The following is a 21,669-nucleotide window of genomic DNA, read 5'->3' as shown; positions in this document are numbered from 1 at the left end:
ACACTCACCAAATCATAATTTTCGCATCGTTGTAACATAGGTAATTTACAAATTTAAATTATATTTCCTAATTTTTTACAATCTTTAATTCGTCGTTTTTCCTTTATGTGTGAATCACATACTTATTTGTGATACATTTGACTGAACACGTCATTTGTAGACCTGTTAAGTGACTTGTGTTTATATTATAAAACTTAAATCGAAGCTTACCTATTCAAAACTTCCAAGGTTTTGGAAAAGTATTTGGAAGTGGAATTTGTGGGATTGGCACAGGAATTGATGGCTTTGGAATAGTTGGTAGCTGTGGCATCAGCTTCTTCGTTAGCTCCTTGACGCTCGATTCAAGATGCTTGACAGCGGCATCTTTCACGTCGTTGACCGTCCCTGTCACCATCGTTCTGATCCCCTCATTCAGTCCACGAATACCCTCAAGTAAGGCTTCTTTCAGGGCCGTTGTAAGCTGAATCACAGCCTTGTCAGCGAACTGCGTCAGCATGGTGCTCACTTTGGGGTCTTTATTCAACAACATTTGTTCAGCCGCGTCAATCAGCCATCCAGTGGCAGTGCCTGTCAATACATATAAACATAATTAGGCTTATATATATATATATATATATATATATATATATATATATATATATATATATATATATATATATATATATATATATATATATAATAGAGGGAGAGAGAGAAGAGAGAGTGAGAGAGAGAGTGAAGATAAATAAAAAGAGAAAAAGAATGAGTATTTCAGTGCATGTAATCAAACATTTGAATACATTTTCACATAGGCCTACATGTGATTGATGGTTGAGAGTGATTTACGTTACACATTTCATGAACACAATATATGAACAAAATTGTACGGTTTAGGAAGGAAATGATTGCATTAGACTTTGTGTGGGTAAATATTTCATGAACACAATATATGAATAAATTTGTACCGTTCAGGAAAGGACTGGAGTTGGCCAGTGGTTCAAGGACTCTGCTAAAGATGGGGTCTGTGAAATTATACAACCATCTTTGCTCAAAGTCTGCCCAACGTTCCGAGAACAGCCTGAATTTGATATTCCCTGGAACAATTTGTTATTCAATTAATAGAATATTAATAACTAGTTAGTAGGAATTTAATTGTAACTCGTAGTTGTAAGACTGGCTATCAGTGCTAGGTGAATAAAGACCAACTGGGGACTTGAAAATAAATTGTATAGTAAAAAAATGAATTCGCTATTTCAATATCATTTAGAATAGTACAGGTACGTAGTTCTGCTTACTATTGATAAAAACATATTTTAAAATTGAAACGTCAGTATATCTATAATGAATTATTTTTGTGACTGTAGAATAAACAGCGTGGGTTAGTGATTGTGAAATAACTAGCGTGGGTTAGTGACTGTAGAATAAACAGCGCGGGTCAGTGACTGTGAAATAACTAGCGTGGGTTAGTGACTGTAGAATAAACAGCGTGGGTTAGTGACTAGAATAAACAGCGTGGGTTAGTGACTGTAGAATAAACAGCGTGGGTTAGTGACTAGAATAAACAGCGTGGATTAGTGACTGTAGAATAAACAGCGTGGATTAGTGACTGTAGAATAAACAGCGTGGGTTAGTGACTGTAGAATAAATGCGTGGATTAGTGACTGTGGAATAAACAGCGTGGATTAGTGACTGTAGAATAAACAGCGTAGGTTAGTGACTGTAGAATAAATAGCGTAGGGTAGTGACTGTAGAATAAAATAGCGTGGGTTAGTGACTGTAGAATAAATAGCGTAGGTTAGTGACTGTAGAATAAATAGCGTAGGTTAGTGACTGTAGAATAAATAGCGTAGGTTAGTGACTGTAGAATAAATAGCGTAGGTTAGTGACTGTAGAATAAAATAGCGTGGGTTAGTGACTATAGAATAAAGATAACCAATCGAATTTTTTTTTTAAATATAATAGTGTTGACCGCCTAAATTCCCTACTCCTGTACTTGGGTGATTCGACGGCGAAGTCGTTTGATCACAGGTACCTAGGCTACATTATAATATGACTAAATAGTCTAATTGAGCATTGGTGATTGCGCATTGGCAATCCAAACACATTGCCTGGGACCTAAGTTGACAAGAGACAGATCACATGCCACCCACACCACAACTATTAATGTATAGAAGGTTTATTTAAAGTATATAATTTACTTACCCGGGGCCGTGGAGTTCTTCCATTTATTATCTGCTGCTTGCACAGTTGACAGAAGGGTGAGCAGTAAGGCGAAACGGCAAACAGACATCATCACGGCTTGTACGTCTGCAAACACAGTCAACTTTAGTGACCTTGCTTCGTTGCTATTGTTACGTCTGTATAATTTGTCAGTAAATTTGTCAGTAAAATGTGTCAGTAAATTTGTCTGTAAAATTTGTCTGTAAAATGTGTCAGTAAATTTGTCTGTAAAATTTGTCAGTAAATTTGTCTGTAAAATTTGTCAGTAAATTTGTCTGTAAAATTTGTTTGTAAAATTTGTTTGTAAAATTTGTCAGTAAATCTGCTTGTAAAATTTGTCAGTAAATTTGTCTGTAAAATTTGTCTGTTAAAGTTCTTCTTTAAAGTATCAATTATTTCGGTTGTTCCTTGTCAGTCTACAAGTTTGTCATGTTATGTCGATCTATCAGAAGTCACTGCCTGTAGCTGTAACTATAATTTAAAACACGGTGTTTTGGAAACAATCCTTATTTACTCATGTTAATCCTTGTAGAGTTCGCTCGAATCTGATAAGAAAACTCTAAACTAGCGTACATAAATAAGGAAACTCACAGCGTGTGCTTAAATTTGATTGGCCAAAAGAAACGATCATGTGATCGCCTAAACATAAACATAATTTTGGTGGTAATTTTATTTATAGATCTGGCGACCCCGTCAGTGATCTGTTTGTGACAGGCGCTCTAAATTTACAATGCTGGTGCTTTTGTCAATTTGGACTGGCTTGCGAAATTTACAATGTGAAGTTAAAACTCGACGTCTCACGACGCTCCGTATGTCCCACGCTGTAATGTCCGATTCAGTTCTTGTCATGCCAAGTGTTGTTTAATAGCTCGTGACTATCTGTGTGAGAGGTCAAAATGAAAGTTCTCATGGCATAAAAACATTTTTTTTTTAAACTGTTTTCGTCCTCTAAGTAGGCAAAAGACTTTAAACCACAGAAAAATATAGCTTAAATTATTCAGAAACTGTTTATTTCTCAAAAGGACATAGAGCTGCCTACTCTATAACAGAGGCGCGGTCTAAATAGGACATATACCTAAAATCTCAAAAGGACATAGAGCTGTCTACTCAATAACATAGGAACGTCTAAATAGGACATATACCCAAAATCACAAAAGGACAGAGAGATGCCCCCTTAGGACATATGCAATGTCCCGCTAGGACATATACCAAAACTGTCAATAAGACAAACAGCTGCACCCAGTAGGACATAAGTATAGTCCCACTAGTACTTATACCTAAATTCAAAATAAGACAAAAAGCTGCCGCCCAACAGGATATAGGCACAGTGCCAAAATAATATATATAAACCTAAATTCGAATTAGGACATTACATCCCCCACTAGGACATAAAAATTCTGAATAGGACAAACAGCTGCCCCTCCTTAATAGGACATAGGCACAGTGCCATTATGGCATATATCTAAATTCTCAACAGGACATATAGCTGTCGTCCCAGTAGGACATAGACGCAGGACATAGAGCTGCCACATTTAGGACATATGCATAGCCCCATAGGGTGCCACTCTAGGGCATAGACATTGTCCCTTTTTGACTTATCTAAATTCTCAATAGGACATAGGCCTCCTTCCCCATTAGTACATATAAATTCACAATAGGACATAGAGCTGCCCCCTTTAGAAATTATCAATAAGACAATAAGCTGTCCACCCCCCTCCAATAGGACATAGGCACAGTGCAAATATCATATATATATATATATAAAATTATATAATTCTATATAGATATATAGATATATATATAACAGATATATGTAATCATATAAAGATATATAGATATATATAATTATATATATATATATATATATATATATATATATTATATATATATATATATATATATATATATATATATATATATATATATATATATATAGATAACCCCCACTAGTACATATAAATTCTCAATAGGACATAGAGCTGTCGTCCTATTACAACGTGTGCTTCCCAGGGGCGGAACTACAGTGCCGCCAGACCCCGCAATGCGGGGGAGCCCACGCCATTTAGGGGCCCACAGCCGACCATAAAAAAAATTTTAAAGTTAAAAAAAATTAACTTTCTTACATTTTTGACTTGATGGTTGTTTTGTAAAATGATTACCGTAGCTGCGGTTGGATTATCTTTATTCTATAGACATCACCACCACGCGCTTGTATATTCTTTTTCCCTTGGTTTTTAAACCACTGTGAAAGCCGAGTCCTCTTTCTCTTACAATTTAACTTAGCAAAGATAAGCAAACGTTCAAACCACTTCCATGACTTATTTCCCTTTTTTCAAATAGTCAAATAGGGGTGCTCATAAGCTCCTTTTAATAGATTTGTACTAAACAAATTAAAAAGCAATTACTTCTCTTAATTATTATTTTTTTTATAAAATACTTACTAAAGAATGACATTGTATAAAAAGAAAATGTATTTAAAATTAATAAAATAAATACCAAAAAACATAAAAATAATCATAACGCGAGACACCATTTCTTCTACAAAGCTTTCATGTTTTATATTCTTTTGGTCGACTAGAGGGGAAGAGGTCTCGTAGCCTAGCACAGATAAAGTAAAGCTGATTTTCACAAAACACACTGAAGCACTTACTCACATGACATAGTGTTGTTAGAATTTTTTTTAATAATCAAAACCCGAAGAGGCCAGCAATGAGTAGCATATGTTCGTATTTGTGTTTGTATATATATATATATATATATATATATATATATATATATATATATATATATATATATATATATATATATATATATATATATATATATATATATATATATATATATATATATATATATATTATATATATATATATATATATATATATATATATATATATATATATATATATATATATATATATATATATATATATAGGCCTATATATGGGGGGCCCAAAAAAAAATTTGCGGGGTGGCCCTTTTTTTCTAGTTCCGCCACTGGTGCTTCCCGTCCGATTAAGACGAATAACGCTCTAAGACATAGACCTGCCGTTAGTAGGACATAGGCCGATGATAGGCCTGGCGTCCTACTATTACATGGGTCTGTCGGTCTACTAGGACGTGGGCCTTCGTTACCATGACAATAGGCCTGGCGTCCTACTAGGACATGGGCTTTCGTTACCAGGACAATAGGCCAGTAGTCAAACTAGGATGTATGGGCTGCTATCCCACATAGCCATAGCGTGCAGACACTTGAGTCCATGCAACTAAATTGTCTCTAACTGTTCACATAGTTAAAAAAAACAACAACCCAGTTCTCATAGATAAACCATCTCTCTTGTGTCACTCTCCAAGTCAAGTCTATAGATCTCTCAAGGCACGCCTGCGTGTCTTTTGTTCTGTGGATTCAATAAATTATCGAGCACGCTATCCCCAATTCAACTAGCCCCCCACCCCTGTGTTATCCTCCTCTATAATCCTCAGGTAAACCAACCCCCTACCTCCCACCCATTCACCACCTCCTGTGAATAACCGCTAATGCTTATTACCTCACTCTTGAGAATACATTTTAAACTAGATTTGTAAAGGGAAAAACTGCTAACAGCGTAAGTATTGAAAGGGAGTTGGAGAAAAGGGAGGTGGGTGAGAATAATTAACAGAAGGGTCATGTCATGCTCCCACTCCTCACCTGGGCCTGTTTTGCTCTGCGTGTAGGCGTACATGTGTGTGTGTGCGTCTGCGTGTAGTTGTAAGTGTGGGTTTGGGTTTAGGTGTGGGTGTGGTTGTGCGTGTAGGTGAAGGTGTAGGTGTAGGCTTAGGTGTCGGTGTCGGTGTCGGCGTCGGTGTAGGTGTGGGTGTGGGTGTTGTTGTGGGGTTGGCATGGGCGTGGGCATAGGTGTCCTTGTAGGGTTGGTGTAGGTGTAGGTGTAGATGTAGGTTTAGGCTTAGGTGTCGGTGTCGGCGTCGGTGTCGGTGTAGGTGTAGGTGTAGGTGTAGGTGTCGGTGTAGGTGTAGGTGTAGGTGTATGTGTATGTGTAGGTGTATGTGTAGGTGTAGGTGTCGGTGTAGGTGTAGGTGTAGGTGTAGGTGTAGGTGTAGGTGTAGGTGTAGGTGTCGGTGTCGGTGTCGTTGTCGGTGTAGGTGTAGGTGTAGGTGTAGGTGTAGGTGTAGGTGTAGGTGTAGGTGTAGGTGTAGGTGTAGGTGTAGGTGTAGGTGTAGGTGTAGGTGTAGGTGTAGTTTGATTTTATGTGTAGGTGTGGATGTGGGTGTGGGTGCGGATTGAGGTGTGGGTTTTTGTATCGTTTTAGCTGTGGTTGTGGGTGTGGGTGCGGATATAGTTGTGGGTTTATCTGTGGGTTTATGTGTGTGGGGGGTGTAGGTGTTGGTGTTGGTGTTTGCAGAAAATATTTTGTAAGCCAAAACCAGCAAATAAAATTTAAAAATTTAATTAAGCCGTTGATGTTCTAGAATTTTCGACGCACAAACGTAGACAGCCTATAGATCTTGTATGCCGCCAACAATGACATAGCTAGAAAGTTTTCGGGGGTCAGGAATGGTGGACACCGAATAAAACATTTATATTTTGTTTGGGGTTGGTAAGCTTCGAGGGTGGTGGGTGCACTACCGCCTCTTCCCGCTAAAGAGATACCTGACACCCCCCCCCCCCCCCCCCCCACCAGGAGAACAATTGAAACCTTGAGAGGGACATATTGCTATTTATAGATAAGTTTTTTATTACAATAGTTTTTATTTTATTTTTGAAATTTTGAATTTCTAAGGGCCTTCATGACCGGGACATTCATTTACACCTCTCCTTTCTGCACTGTAACGTAAATTATCATTATGAATGATCCCGGTATTTTTTGAGCGATTAAGTGTTAAGCAAACTTATGAATGAAGTCCTACCTATTCTTAGCTGATGATAGTTTTATTATTATTATTACCTATTATCATCATCATATTTGCCATGAATTTAATTAAAGCATGAAGCCTATACTATTAAACTGGTTTTAACTAATTGAACTGTAAGCCGAAATAATTATTAACCACTTTCATTTTGTGTAGACTTTTCTAGGTCCTAGATCTAGATGTAGATCTAGAGTTCAAAAATTCGATAGCTACAAAAATATATATTCTACATGACTAGAACTATTTCATTTGGATGTTAATAGGCTCGATAACAGCTAAGATATAAATAGGTATTTATAGGCATAGAATGATTACTGAGACTATGAAGAGGAATTTTTTTCTAGGCCTACCTAGGCCTATGCTAATATGCTATTTTTCGAGTCTTAATCATTTTCTATAATTTTCATTGGCTAGTTGTTTCTATGGCTCTGCGAGCGTCTAAAATGTCGGCACAGCAAGCACATTGACCAATTTATCGGAGAACTGTGAATATAGACTATAGACAGAGACTATATCTATAGTTTATATTCTAGATCTAAAACTATCATGGTATAGATTTCTTGAAAAAATTTAAATTAATATTAATATTTTATTTATCAGCCTATTATTTAGGCCTATGCATAATATTAATATTAATTAAATAGTATTAATTTAACCTAGCTGCACTAACGGACCGCACTAACTAAACTAGCGCTAGCCTAAGCCCTAATCTTTTTAATTTCTAATTCATGTCTACTTACTACTAGATCTAGATCTAGAATCTTATCTAGATTAGTACTATTCTACTATTACTAGATCTAGATAGGAACATTGAATTTATAATTTTATAGATCTAGATCTAGGCATTTTGATAAACATTTCAAATTTTTTTTTTTAGAAAAAAGTATCTTGATCTATAGATCTAGATCTAATAGCTAGCACACTAGTAAACTAAGTCAATTTAGCATCTAGATCTAGATCTAGAGTCTATTAACTTTCTGTGCCAAGTCATTATAACTGAAACAAGTTAATTAAAAAGTCTTATAGTGACAATTTAAGCGCAATTTCCTTATGTTATCCATAACAATTTTAAATCATCATCACGTTCAATAGATGCGTCATCACGTTCCATGGCTGCGCCATCACGTTCAGTAGGCGCGCAATGGTTTTTAGTCATATAACTATATTGCTATATAGTACTGAGTGTATTATGTATAATGTAAGTTTAAAAAAATTTTTGTGACCGAACGAAAGGATATTTTTGAAAACTTTCTTCGGCAATATTGTTCTAAATTATAGCAGGAATCGACTGGTAAATGTTTCAAGTTGCTAAGCTGTCTGGTTGCCGAGATATGGGCCAAAAACTGCATTTTTTTAAGGTTTTTTGGCTTTTCTGGGAAATCCAGGAAGGAATTCCGGAATTTTTTTGGCCCACTATCATCCTCGTAACTTGCTTAACATAAATGCTTTTGGAACTAGTCCTCGATACTGCTTCGTTGAGGAGGAGATACGACTTAAAGCTGCGAACACACATCCATCCATCCATTCATCCAGAAATGACAGTTTAATAAACGCAATTCTCCAGAATGGAAATTGCGCTAAAAAAATTCCAGCCAGGTTCAGCCTATTATGAGCTGATGAAAAAACTACTAGATCTAGATCTAAAATCTAGACCTGTGACCTGATTTCATGAGAGGATTTCTGGATTATTTTTAAAGATGTTTCAATAAAACTTTGTAGAAGTAGAAGCATATAAAAATATCTTGGAAATTAATGTAGATAGCTAAAAGTAGTAGAAGTTAACACAATCAATAAACAATTTAAAAAAAATTAATGTATAGTATTGTATAGTGAGTATAGGCCTAGGGTTGGCAGATCATAATGGTAATTTTAAGAAAATCGAATTTTATATTTTTGTGTTTTGTGATAATATTTCTACATAATTAACATGCCATGCTTTTTAAATTGAAAGAGGGTAAGTATACCATGTTACAAAAACTGCAATCTTAACTAATATTTCATATTTTTACTTTAAAAGATGATAAAAACATCATCAATGAGGAAAGAGCAATGCATTCTATCATTAGATATGATGCGACATGTCTAATAAATCTAGCCAAATGATTGGATATTGGTGTGGCACACATTTTCTCGTGCTTTGTTTTCCGCAAAAAGATTATAATAAAATGGCATTATAAGGAGGGGGGGTGATATTTGTGACATAGTGGCAACAAGTACAGACGTGAGAATTATTCCAAGACGTTGTTATTTATAGAAAGCTAAGAGGCATAAGCTTTCATATCTCAAATTTAATAACAGAGAAAATTGTAAAAGTAGGGCTTAAAAGATTAATTATAAAGTAATTTTTAATGACATGTAGCTAGATATGAAAGTATAATTTTGAGCTAATGGTAGGCCATGCTTATAATTTGCTAGCTGATCCATGGTGTGTTGCTGCAATCTAAGACTCAAGGAGTTTAATTTGATATTCATGTTCAATTACAAAATAATGTGATGTGCCATTAAAGTATCAGCATTGTATACCACTTTGCGCTATCAGCCATTCCCAGATACCAAGTTTATCATTTTATGTTGATAAGAACTAAAGTTCTTTAGTTGTACACAATTTTTCCACTACCTCTATTGGATAATAGTTGTTGGGGTGTGGGTTTGTTCTCACTCAAGAGCCCCAGAGTGTGTTGCATATTGATTACCTTCCACCAGAGTGAGGTAGAGCACATCTCAGCAACCATCCAGGTGCCAGTGTTATCTTGGGTTGCTGCCCTTTGGTCGCACACTACCTCCAACACTGAAATAATTTCTATGCCAGAAAACTCCTCTGTATTGTACTCAACAGCTTCCCAAAGTTTTATGTCAGTCGGATGAGTAGTGTAGTAAAATTGGAATCACAGACACGTACTTTCAATAACAGATTATTCAGGTTAACTTATAAAATAGTTGTTAAAATAACTTTTTTTATAACTGAAATGAATTTAAAATGAAGAACTTCTTTCAAATATATTTTTTCCTCCTCAGCCTGCTTTCAGAGGTGGAAAAAATGCTGATCTATTCCACAGTGCTCCTGGTAAGTTAAATTTCAATAAGCCATGCCTCTTGTGACAAATGTAAAAGTGATGAAGAGAATTTCTGATAGAAATGAAGCATTTTTTAAGTCTCAAACTGCTGCTGAAAGGCCAATACATGCTATTTACTACTGTAGTTAGATTTCCACATTAGTATCTCCACATTAGTATTCCACAGTGCTCCTGGTAAGTTAAATTTCAATAAGCCATGCCTCTTGTGACAAATGTAAAAGTGATGAAGAGAATTTCTGATAGAAATGAAGCATTTTTTAAGTCTCAAACTGCTGCTGAAAGGCCAATACATGCTATTTACTACTGTAGTTAGATTTCCACATTAGTATCTCCAGAAATAAACAATCAAGCAAGCTGATTAGTTAAAACTAAAACATATGCTTGTTAATTTTAATATTTTATATACTTTGTATTAAATAAATTGGTCTACCTAAAATGTGTGCTCAAATCCTACAGCTGCCATTGAATCCCCTACAGAGGAAGATGAAACTGAGAAAAACAAAGAACGTAAGTGAAAACATTACTACTTTCCTTACAAAAACACAATTTCCCATAACAATAAATTTTTGTTTTAAACCACTTTATATATGGACATTTTTCTAATAGGCACTGTCAATTTTTTTTATTAAGACTGTTAATTGTTTCATTTTTGTAGCCGTTGACGAAGGAACTCTTCGGAAAGTGTACATCACCCCTCTTAAGACTGAGACTAAAGCTGTTGTTAAGGAAGTAGATCCTTCTGTTGTTGTATCAGATTTGGATGAAGTTTTTGCCCTTGGTTACATACCTTTAGACAGATTTCAAAAGAAACTTCAGGTAATGTTTTCAATATTTATATTCTTCTTCTTGCACAAATAATAAATAGTAAACCTTTGCATTCCTTGAAAACTTTTGTTTCACTCTATTGCGTGTCTAAGATGTTAAATCCATCAATCATAAATTTTCTTAGTTAACTTTTCTGTCATATTTTAGTTTAAAAAATCCAAGATAATTATATTTTATAATTTTTCTCTGTAAAATTAGTTATATAAAGAATTCAATTTTTATTTTCATAATTCAACCAGCTTGTCACTTAGGCTTTTATTGCTGTATGAAACAATACACTTTATGCTGATGTTTTCTAAAGACTATTCTTATCTTCAATCAGTCTTTACTGAAGAAAGCTCAAGAAAGTAATGTCCATTTTAAAACCATTGACTTTGGTAAGGACGGATACGTCACTGATGCTGTCATCAAATCTCTCTTTGATACTCTGGGAAAGGTTTGAGTTTCATTTTTAACTCCTAAATACTGTTTTTGATCATGTTCATATATAGAAAAATGATAGAGGATGCTTTACTAGAACTGTACAGTGCTCAAATCTCAAGTACAAAAATGATAGAGGATGCCATAATAGAACTGTACAGTGCTCAAATCTCAAGTACAAAAATGATATAGGATGCCATAATAGAACTGTACAGTGCTCAAATCTCAGGTACAAAAATGATAGAGAATGCCAAAATAGAACTGTACAGTGCTCAAATCTCAAGTACAATAAACCGGGAGTGATCTCCCCTAAACTTTCTCGAATATTCTTATATAACTTGGAATGTAGACATGATTTTTAATTACTTAAACTTTTAAAAATAGAATAGAATCTCATAGAAAAAAACATTGTGCACCAAACAAACGCCGAAACAAAATGTGCATAATAGTGCGCAATATTATTAGTACTTTATAAATTTACTTGCGTTTTTTGAGAAATCGGAAATAGCGTAAATTAGTACTTCCGGTCAACGAAAATTACTCAAAATTTGAAAGAAGGTAGAGAATTAGATCTATTACTTACATGTGAAATTTCATTTATCTATCTGAAATAGTACTCAAGTTATAGGCTTTTGAAAAATTCAAAGTGGAAAAAGTACCACTTCCGGTTGTCGAAAATCGCTAAAAAGTTGATACGGATCTACGATTTTGATAAAATACTTATATATGAAATTTCATCAACCTAGCTGTAATAGTACTCAAGTTATCGTGTTTACACACAGACACACACACAGACAGACAGACACACAGACATACGGACAAGATTGCAAAATTATGTTGTTCCGTATCAGTGAGGTGTAAAACGTCAAGATTTGCAAAAATCTTGATTTTTTTTTTTTTGCACGATTACAAGACTTTCTCTATACTTCGTATATACGAGAAAGTAAAAATGATAGAGAATGCCATAATAGAACTGTACAGTGCTCAAATCTCAAGTACAGATCCCAGGCTCGAGAACCTGATGGGTACCTGAATCACGTTAGAGAAAGTAAAGATGGCTGGGCATAGTGCTGACCACACTATCCTTTCATATGCTGATGTCCCAGAAACAGTTGAATTCATAATTCATCAACCACATTCATTTCCTGGTTTGAAAGAGTAACGTTTACTGAATAGAAAAATGTTACACTTGGAAAGGTTGGAGTTTTTTATTTATATTTTTGTTTATGGTAACAAAATGTGAAACAGAAACAATTTGAACCAAAATGTTAAATCAGAAACTTGTTTTGTAGATTCTGTTCTGTAATGGATTGAGTTGTGATAGAAGGTCTCTGTCAGATAGGCAGTCCCGGAGGTGGTCCATAAATGTCCACATATTTAAAAGGATGAGGAGGGGGGGATAGGCCACACAATGTGTTGTCATTTATGGACCCTCAACTAATTTGTTAAAAAAATTAGCAAAAAATATATCATGTGATTTTAGTTTTGTATGTTAGCCCATTTTCAACCCACTTACTTTTGGAACCATTTTTGGACTATCTTTGGCAGAATTTAAATATTTATTTTTAACGTTAACTATATTAAACTTAGAATTTATTAAAAAAATAGTAAAAAAAAAATTAATCTTGTAGTCTGAGAGGAAACCCTGATATCCAAACCTGCATTTTATCTTGATAAATTCATACCCATGCAACTTTTCATGCCATATTATATTAATATTTAAAAAATTATATTCATTTATTTTTAAATCTATGCCACATTACAATTTAGAAAGATTTATTTATTGCACATTTTCTAAAGAAAAGTTTAAATTTTTCAGAATGCACTGAGCAAAGTGACAAAAGTTTCCCTGGAAGGCTGTAGCATTATCACAGATGTTGGTCTACACTGGCTGGCCAAGGGATTGTCGGAGAACAAGCACAGCATTCAGGTTAATCTAATTGACTCATATTTTAATTGTTACCAGAACACAGATATTCATATCTTCTTTTCTTCTTCTTCGTTCTTAATTCTAGTGTTGGAAGGGATTTCTTCCAACACAGTTAAGTTTTACTTGTCAATTCATAGCCTATGTCCAACTAAGAAACAACAAGGCAGCAGTTATTTGACCCAACCACACCAACCTCAGAATTTTGTATAATTATGGTCTAATTGTCTCATTTTTAAATTTGTTACCAGAACATAGATTTACCTATAGTTATGGTCTGTCTTATTTTTACAATATATTAACCAAAACTCTAAACTCGTTTTAAACCTTTATTTTTAGTACCTAACATAGGTACAGTTCCCTTTTCGACCTGATAATCCATGAGGCAAGTTAAGTAGAGTTCATCTGTTTCTGTGTCCTCGGCAAATGAAGGGATAGTGTGGTCAGCACTATTCCTAGCAACTTTTACTTTCCGTAATGTGAGTTAGGTACCCATCAGAGCAGGGTGAACTCAGTGACATTCTACTGACTTGAACCCAGATTTGAACTCGAGACTCTCGGGTTAGCAGTCTAGCTCTCTACCGCTAGGCCACGACTTAAAATAGGTGTACATTACTAATGTTGTAATGTGGTAGATGTTGTCAAATTGTGAGTAAAATTTCATTAGCTGACTGATTTTTATTGATAGGTGAACATCAATGGCTGCAGTAAAGTCACTGATGGGGGTTTGGTCACTCTGATCAATGCAGCAAATATTGGCCACATAGAGGCAATGGCCACAGCAGTGTCTCATATCAGAGAAGGTGGAAATACAAAGGGCTGTCCCTTGCTTATGGACCCCAAAAGTAGGCTGTTTATTTTGTATTGTCTTGTTTGTTGGTTAATTAGCCATATATAAATATGTGTATTGGAGCTTTACATTTAATTTTTATACATACCTACACACACATTGTATATAACCATTTTGAGTATTTATAGTTGTGGTTTTATTACATTTATTATTGTTGTATTGAAAGAAATACTATAGGACCATAGCAATTTTAAGTGTCCATGAAAATGTTATGACCTTACCCCAACACGCAGAATCCACCACTGAATTTAATTGTTTGACCTTTTTTTTCTGTTTAGAATTTTATTCGCAAACACAGAAAGAGTCCTATTTGGTAGTTGTTCCCATGGCAACCAAGCTGAGCCTATCAAATTACCTGATTTACAAAAGTAAAAAGGAAAGACAACCAGTGGAGCATACACAAAATTTACATTTGTCAGATTGGAATGTGAATGTGATGGAAATGGAAAGAAATCATGTATGATTTTCATATTTCAACTACTCATATTCAATGATTTAACAATACTATGTTAATTTAATAATTTTACACACTGATACTCCACAATTTTTAAGAGCAGTATGCTGTTCTTAAAGATTTAATAAGTAATTTCAGATGACAATTCAAGTGCAATTATTATAATTAGCACATTCATAGGTCTAATCAAGACTGAAAAATTGTAAGACGATTGATTGATATATTTTTTTAGGTTTTATATATAACTTAAAGCAGTTTGTAAAATATAGTTTTCTCTTCTCCCCAGATATTGTTTGAATATGTCCTCCCCCCAAGCCCAGTGCATGTCATCATCCCATTTGATGCCAGTGCTAACATCAAAGATTTTTTTCTTAATCCTCAGATATTGTTTGAATATGTCCTCCCCCCAAACCCAGTGCATGTCATCATCCCATTTGATGCCAGTGCTAACATCAAAGATTTTTTTCTTAATCCTCAGATATTGTTTGAATATGTCCTCCCCCCAAGCCCAGTGCATGTCATCATCCCATTTGATGCCAGTGCTGACATCAAAGATTTTTTTCTTAATCCTCAGATATTGTTTGAATATGTCCTCCCCCCAAACCCAGTGCATGTCATCATCCCATTTGATGCCAGTGCTGACATCAAAGATTTGAAAGGACAAGTGATAGAGACCATTGCTCATGTTCTCAGTAAAGTAAGGAGACTATATTTTTTTCTTTAGCATCAAAATTTTAACAGTCCACAGAATAGTATAATTTATCCTTTTTTGACTTTCTTGCATACAGAGTATAGAGGAAGTATTGTAGTCGTGCAAACATAAATTGAGATTTTTCATTGAAAAATCTCACCATTTCACACCTCCTTGAATTAGAAAGACTTAGTTTTGCAATTTTGTCCAAATGTCTGTCTGTGTTTTTTTCTGTCCATCTGTGTAATTGAGTACCGTTTAAGTTATGTGATTGAAATTTCATATACAAGTATTAAATCAAATTAGTTGTTCTATGACAACTTTTGAGGGATTTACAGTAACTGGAAGTGGTAGCTACTTTGCTTCTGGGTTTCTCAAAAGCCAATAACCTATAGCTAAGCACCACTTAAGTTAGGTGGCCAAAACTTTTAATATAACTGTTACATTGTATGTGCAGGTTTCTATGAGCTTTTCAATGATTTTATGTAACCATGAGTGGTATGTTCTGTATTTTTGTGGGAATACACTTACTTAAGTGCTTTTTCTGTTAGAAAGATGACACTTTATATATAAGATCTTATACTTTAATTACTTCCAATTTTTGAGTGACCTCCGATAATCAGAAGAAGTACTTTATTTATGGTTTAAAAAATACTGTTAATTTGAGTACCATTTCAGTCAGGGAGATTAAATTGTATACATAGATATAAGATCTTATTTCTTTTCTCTCAAATATCAAATGATTTTCAATGTCTGGAACTTTACACCATTTCTGTTTTCTCACAAAAGTAATCAATGTTTCCTTTACAAAGTACTAATTCTCCTCTCTATTATACACAACGAGCCGACCCGCGGCATATCATACGCCGCTATTTAGTTGTTGTTTTTTCTACTTTTCAGTAATTCATAATTTGTGAATTCGGCAGTACCAACGCTGCCACTGAAAATATTTCTTTAAAACATATTTCTTTAAAACGCTATAAGTAGCTCGTTAAGGACGATAACCCCCACCCCTCCGTTAAAGTAAACTCCACTTAGTTACCCCCCCCCCCCCCCTACGTTTAAAATCGTTTCAAACTAAATTATCTGCCCCTAATAGTCGTCACTAAACCCGGCTCTGCTTGTAAACATTTAGCGTGAACCACAGCTCACCAGACCATGTAGAAGTGTGGGTGGTAGGGAGCGCGCTTACAGCTTGTTTTCTAGCGTCTCCCAGAAGAGAATTATATATATAGATTTGTTTTGCATGCACTTGATGCACAATTCTTTTTTCTAAGCTATTCTATTATATTAAAAAATGTAAGTACAAAAAGATAAAAAAACATTTCAATTGCATAATTGCAAAGCCGTCCTTCTTTACTGTTGTATAAGAATATACAGGAAAGTTTAGGGGAGATCACTTCTGTTTTATTTTAAAAATGAGGTTATTTTTTTCGCCTGTCAATTATTTTATAGGAACAACTGAATCCAAAACAAAACATCAAAAACAGGAAGCTTTTAGTCGGTTCCAGTGGATTTTTTGAGATAACATACTGGTCAAAATGCAACTTATCTTTGGATGGAACCTTGAGGTATGTGAATGGTTTACAGTTTCAACAATTACTGGCTCCTTTTTTTTCAACTTTTGTGTTTCATTTTTTTTATGAATAATGTAAACACTCAAATTTAATTGTAGTGAAGTTACCTGTGATTAAGAGTTGGGCATCTTTATAATTATAATAACAACCCAATCTTATTTAAGGAAACTACAGCACTGTATAAGCAACAGCAATAAACTAATTAATTTGTTGATTTATGATACATTGTATTTTGAGGGCCAATTTTTGAACATTGATTATTGTCTGGCTTTATTATTAGAACTTAATTTTTATCTTTGATTGATAACATATCTGCCCTGTCTATTGTTAGTAATGATTCATGGTGCTGAAAAAATAATGCATTATTTTCTAAACTCAAAAAGAAGTATTGCTTTTGATTCAGGATGTACATTTTTCTCTATTAAATACCACATACGATTTTTACATTTTTGCAATCTGTTAAAATGATGCATTATTTTGTAAACTAAAAAAAAAGAACTTTTATTTTTTAAATTTAGGACATTCACTTTTTTCTACAAAGTGCTACTTTTGATTTATAACTTTTTGGGATTTGCCCAAATAGGATAGGCAACAGGTCACCCCGAAATTAGATGAACCATAAGTCATCTGATCTATTCACTTTCTAATCCGGATATGTTCTTTCTCTGTGCTGCAGTAACACATCAGATAATCATTCACTTTCTAATCCGGATATTACTTTCTCTGTGCTGCAGTAACACATCAGATAATCATTCACTTTCTAATCCGGATATTACTTTCTCTGTGCTGCAGTAACACATCAGATAATCATTCACTTTCTAATCCGGATATTACTTTCTCTGTGCTGCAGTAACACATCAGATAATCAAAACGTCATAGGGTTTGTTGCATCCCAGAGGACACTTAGCCGCACCAATAACTACTTCGAGGTTCAATGCCTGACCTCACAGCTAGAGTCAGGCCTAGTCATAGGTATCACATATGACGTAGTGGCATCAGAGAGGTTCCCACTGGAAGTCAATGAAACCAATGGTGGATGTGTGGAGGGGTGAGTTATCTGACTTTTAATGCTTTATCTGATAGTGAAACAAATGTTGGATGGGTGAGTTATCTTTCCTTCAGTAGATTGTTTTAGTGAAATCACTGGTGGCTGGTTGAGTTGTATTTCCATCAGTAGGGTGCTTTACTTGATTGAACATGAAGATACCAAACACTACAAATTTAGCTGTGAAACATACAATATTGGGCATAGAGTGTTATTTTAATGCTAAAGGTAGACAGTTTCAGGGTGTATTTGCATAAACAGAACAATTGACAGGCAGAAGCTAAGTTGAAATTAGCCTCACCTGACATGCATTAGGTCAGAAGTGTTAACACTATGATCAGTTAGCTCTAATATAATAGAGCATTTCTAATCAACCACTTTCATAACAGATACATGGATTTGCCTGCAGTGCAGGTAAATTTGTAAATGAAAAACCTTTATTCTGCTTCTAGATTTACACTTTTTTTGGTCTACAAATACTTGAAAGACACTTGCTCAAAGGCCACTTTCTTAAATAATTGCTTACCCAAAAGGGGTAAATGCTAGAAAGGATGTTTGCACAAATGGAACACATTGTTCATGCAAATTTCTAGCTCCCAACAAAATAAAATAAACTACTATTAAGCATTATATGCATGTAGTTAAATCCTCTAGACTTAAATTACTTTCAAGCACAGAAGTTCTTATTGTTCACAAGTAGACAGTTCAAAAATTTGTTAAAAACTTTATTTTTGAAGTTTTTTTTTTATATTTTAAGATTTGAAACAGAGGAGAGTGTCACCTATGGGTTTGGGATCAAAGGGACTTGGTTGTCAGAGTATGTGCCTGGGGATGACTGTGTATTTTACATCACAAAAGGTGGAATTGAGGTAAAGCAAGGTCTTATTTAAAAAAACTTTACCCCACTGTTTTAAAAGTCACTAACTTCATTCCTCGGTAACAAAAATCTTTAAATTTATCATTATAATTAACTTTTGTATTCATGATTAACGTATGAACAATGGATAAAAGTAAAACTACAATTCCCAGTAGCTGAGTAATTCAGCTCTGAGTCCAAAGAATGCTAATCCTTGTTTTAGGTTAGCCAGTGGATTATAAGATTACTGGATGGTTCAGGAGAACCATTGGATTATAAGATTACTGGATGGCTCAGGAGAACCATTGGATTATAAGATTACTGGATGGTTCAGGAGAACCATTGGATTATAAGATTACTGGATGGTTCAGGAGAACCATTGGATTATAAGATTACTGGATGGTTCAGGAGAACCATTGGATTATAAGATTACTGGATGGTTCAGGAGAACCATTGGATTATAAGATTACTGGATGGTTCAGAAGAACCATTGGATTATAAGATTACTGGATGGTTCAGGAGAACCATTGGATTATAAGATTACTGGATGGTTCAGGAGAACCATTGGATTATAAGATTACTGGATGGTTCAGGAGAACCATTGGATTATAAGATTACTGGGTGATTCAGGTGAACTAGTGGATTATAAAATTTTCGGGTGATTCAAGGGAACCAATGAACTGTAAGACTACTAGATAATTCAATATCTTGACTTTTAGATTGATAGACTTGACGTTAAAACTGCTTTGTTGAATTGTTTCTACTGACTAGAAACTGCAAAAACTATCACACTACTAAATTATAGACAATTGAAAAAATCAGATTTTCACTACAACTGTTTGAAGAAATTCTGTGAAACAAACAAATCCTGTTTTCATTAGATAAAACTTAATATATACATTACATTCCTCAGACTAAGACAATGCCTGAAAAACCTCAAACAGGCATGTACCCGTTTGTTTCAGTCATTGGGAAAAATGTTGGCTGTACTGTAAAATTGTTGAACATGGCCTGCCCCCCAGAGGTAAGCCTAATTTTTTTTAATTTAAATATTTACATACACTTGTGTATTATAAACACTTGTATTCTATAAGACATCCATATCACAACCATTATATTTTAGTTCTTTTTTTTACGAAGAAACAACCCGATTAATTCCAAAATAATATACACATTGTGTAACATTGACTATCACGAAATTAATTCTATTTAGGGACTCCAAGGCCAGTGGTATGACAAAAAGCAGTACTGGACCCCTGGGTTTAGACACAACATTCTGTGTGATGACAGAGGGATAGCTAGGTCAGTTTATTTAACATTCATGCTAAGGAGAATGTGAAATTTTACTTTTCCAATAAATATTTTATCTTTATCTTAGAAAATTGTTTAATATTTCTTTAAAAAAAAATCTTTTGTTTAATTATATATATATTATATACATATTATATCCATATATATATATATATATATATATATATATATATATATATATATATATATATATATATATAGGTCTATATATATATATATTTATGTGTGTGTGTATATGTGTGTATATATGTTTGTATGTCTGTTTATATTTATATAAATGTCGAAAACTGTTTGGTTTCTATGAATGAATGGTCCTTGTTTGTTGTTTGTCATAGAAAAACATTGTTTTCAAATTTTCAAATATTTTATTGGCTTTTTGTGCGAGTGTCTAATTTCCACCATTTTTTTTTGTCCTAATTTGGTCTTGATTTATCCTTAACAGATAAAAACCAGACCGAAGATATAAAAATGTTAGATAATATCATAATTCAAAATGCAGGATTTTTTATTTAAAAGCTGCATTGGTGCTAATTATTATTTATTATATCGCTATTTTACGTTATAGTGAATAGAATTTCATAAAGATTTCATTAGATAAATAAGTTAGCTCACGATATGTTATAATTGGATTTTTTATCACTATGGTAGTTTTAAGTTATATTTAAATGGGTATGAGACTATGTTTATATATATATGTCTAGTATATAGATATATTTTAATATATATATATATATATATATATATATATATATATATATATATATATATATATATATATATATATATATATATATATATATATATATATATATATATTCATTTATTTATTTTTATTTATTATATTGTAAAATAGCTATGTGGACACCTACTCATCATCTGATGAAAGAGGGGTATTACTATTCCAAGAGCAGATAACTAGGGAGCACAATACTTTCACCATTAAAGTTATTGAAAGGGGTGCAAATGGTGTTATAAGCATGGGCTTTGGTACTGAAGATTACCCAACCAATCGCCACCCAGGCTGGGAGAAGCATTCAGTTGGTTACCATGCCGATGATGGACTGTAAGTACAAGAAAGATATTTAAGCTAACTGCTTAATTTTTTGGTTATCAGCCTAGTTTTTGTTTGTGCCACAGAGAGTGTTAAAATTATAGTCACTACTGGGGTGGGTATACTAGCTAACAATATCTTTCCTCCCTGGGAACTTCTTCTTTGTTCTTGTTATTAAGTATTACATGTCAACATAATATGTTGCGTAAAGCCTGTTGACTCATACTTAACACAGGGTCTGAACTCAGGGCTTATAGCTTAACACTTATGTCCTCCCTAACCTGACCATGCAGTTCCCATCCCACTTTGAGTACTTAGCCTCAAATAGCAATGATTGGTTTTTACTAAAATAGATATCAAAATGTCATTTTGTGAATTAGGTACTCATTACAGCTGGGTGGACTCAGGGACATTCCTATTGTAGTCACAGCTAATGTTCCCTCTAATCTGTGCAGTAGTTTTTAACCCACATCGCAGTCAT

The 21,669-nt window shown here is 34.1% G+C and overlaps 2 protein-coding genes across 2 annotated transcripts; one reads left to right on the top strand and one right to left on the bottom strand.

The window, feature by feature from the left end:
- Positions 1 to 214: 214 nt before the first annotated feature.
- Positions 215 to 2,802, bottom strand: LOC131943037 (uncharacterized). The gene is made up of 4 exons (XM_059303045.1): positions 2,714 to 2,802; positions 2,182 to 2,286; positions 945 to 1,073; positions 215 to 567 (listed from the first exon to the last, which is right to left on the bottom strand). The coding sequence occupies exons 1-4, from the start codon at positions 2,772 to 2,774 to the stop codon at positions 215 to 217; spliced, it is 648 nt and encodes a 215-aa protein (XP_059159028.1). The 5' UTR covers positions 2,775 to 2,802.
- Positions 2,803 to 7,549: 4,747 nt separating this feature from the next.
- On the top strand, positions 7,550 to 21,653 carry LOC131942993 (uncharacterized). Its single transcript, XM_059302998.1, has 16 exons — positions 7,550 to 7,656; positions 10,123 to 10,171; positions 10,638 to 10,688; positions 10,837 to 10,997; positions 11,329 to 11,442; positions 13,246 to 13,356; positions 14,042 to 14,198; positions 14,482 to 14,660; positions 15,232 to 15,354; positions 16,804 to 16,919; positions 17,776 to 17,973; positions 18,728 to 18,839; positions 19,740 to 19,850; positions 20,040 to 20,128; positions 20,991 to 21,200; positions 21,569 to 21,653. Exons 1-16 carry the CDS (start codon positions 7,654 to 7,656, stop codon positions 21,651 to 21,653), a joined length of 1,869 nt encoding a protein of 622 aa, XP_059158981.1. The 5' UTR covers positions 7,550 to 7,653.
- The last annotated feature ends 16 nt before the right edge of the window (positions 21,654 to 21,669 follow it).

The sequence above is a fragment of the Physella acuta genome, unplaced genomic scaffold (genome assembly GCF_028476545.2).
Source record: "Physella acuta isolate Inbredline_101_S28 unplaced genomic scaffold, ASM2847654v3 ptg000438l, whole genome shotgun sequence".
NCBI lineage: Eukaryota > Metazoa > Mollusca > Gastropoda > Physidae > Physella > Physella acuta.
This window is presented reverse-complemented; position numbering and strand designations above follow the sequence as displayed.